General features: G+C 53.4%; 1 protein-coding gene across 1 annotated transcript, besides 2 other annotated features; it reads right to left on the reverse strand.

Moving 5' to 3' along the window:
* Positions 1-3: 3 nt before the first annotated feature.
* Positions 4-52: a microsatellite.
* Positions 53-98: 46 nt separating this feature from the next.
* Positions 99-1,118, reverse strand: Tco025E_10094 (histone-lysine N-methyltransferase ASHR2; the record flags this gene model as incomplete). The annotated part of the gene is made up of 1 exon (XM_029376883.1): positions 99-1,118. The coding sequence occupies one exon, from the start codon at positions 1,116-1,118 to the stop codon at positions 99-101; it is 1,020 nt and encodes a 339-aa protein (XP_029222997.1).
* Positions 1,119-1,573: 455 nt separating this feature from the next.
* Positions 1,574-1,597: a microsatellite.
* The last annotated feature ends 27 nt before the right edge of the window (positions 1,598-1,624 follow it).

The raw sequence follows: 1,624 nt of genomic DNA on the forward strand, positions 1-1,624 counted from the left end.
AATAGAGAGAGAGAGAGAGAGAGAGAGCAAAGCAAAAGAAAAAAAGAAAAAACGGGTATACACCAACGACCAGGAGGGTAAAATTTATAATATTATTTTTACTGCGCAGTTGCAGGCGTCGTAGGGGTCTTGGCGGGTGCACACTTTGGGCAACAACAGAGAAACCCATAATCCTCCATCAGACGCCGGCGCCTCGCCTGTACGTCGTCTGCGTAGCTGTCAACGTCAAGGTATGAAATTGTCACTTCCTCCCCCGCCTTAATGGCGCGGCGCGCCACAAGCTCCATTGAGCATGCTCCCGCTCCCGCTTTGCATTTCGGGCGCACAACCGCCGCGTTGGGGACGCAGCTGTGGTTAATCATGCAAATTTCCGCCTGCAGTGACCACCCGAGCGTCTCCTCCTCATTAAAGGGGTAGCCAATACTGTTGCTCTTGGTACGGAGGAGGACGTCGCGAAGGTGCTCCGCATCCACGCGGAATCCCTGCGGAGCAAACGTATCCACGATACGTTTTGCAAAGGATTCACAGAATTGATGCGCCTCCGTCAACTGCTGGACCGTATTTATGCCCAGCTCGTCAACGGCCAGCAGGAGTCGGGTGTCGCCAAGGAGCGCACGTGAGCCGTACTGCAATGCAAAGCGCAGGTAGTCCGTATCGCCCGCCTGCACAGAATCAGGGAGCGTACAAAACCACGCGCAGGCCAGTTTATGGGCCTCTAGAAGAGGATGCGTTTGCAACATAGCAAGTTCACGCTCATCGTCACCCAACGACGCGGCGGGCACGCCCTCGTCGGGCCGCCTCCACGCCTCCGCAACCAAATCCTTCACGCAGCTGGAACACAACACAAGATGCTTGCAGGAGGAACACTCGTAACAAATTTCCTCCTTACCCTCTTCAGCTTGGATTTTTGCCTTCGCCTCCTCTTCCCCCTCCTTCGGCGGTTCCACCAGGGGTGCAAAACAGCGATAGCACGTGTTGCGCACAAACGGGCTATACAGCACAGCAATGTCATACGGCGCAAGAAGAATAGAGTCCCCTTCATTGAAGTCCACCTCCGCCACAAGGCCGCGACCTCGGCAAGCATCAATGTGCTCAACCGACGTCGTTTTTGAGGGCATCGCTTCTCGGTACTTCCTCTCAACGAAATTATTCAGGGACGCGAAGCGTATTTATTATGTGTGTGTGTGTGAGTGAGAGAGAGCCCTTTCTGTGGAGAGAGACACACCGCTTCTTTCTCGTCCTTCCGCGCCACTCCCACACACCCTCCCTCTTTTTTTTTTACGTGTGTACCCCCGCAAGCAGCGACAAAACGATTTAAAAAAAGAAGGGAAATCCACAAAAAAAGGAAAAGTGAGAGTGGGTCATCAACGGGGGCGGTGGGATGCCAAGAAAAGCAGCCAGAGCCATGGCTGCTGAAAGTCCATGTGGGGCGGACACCCACCATCGCAGAGTATTGTGTACGTGGAGGGCTGGATGGGGCACATGTGGCGGGAGAGAGAAAGTGCACAGAAAAGGACTTCAAAAAGAAAGAACAGAGCGTGATTTTTTCGCTCTCAGTTCCACCCTCTTTTTTTGTGTGTGTGCGTGCGTGTGTTGTTTTTATCTCTCTCTCTATTCATTGGCG

Source organism: Trypanosoma conorhini, assembly GCF_003719485.1.
Source record: "Trypanosoma conorhini strain 025E chromosome Unknown Tco_14.4_contig_01462, whole genome shotgun sequence".
NCBI lineage: Eukaryota > Euglenozoa > Kinetoplastea > Trypanosomatida > Trypanosomatidae > Trypanosoma > Trypanosoma conorhini.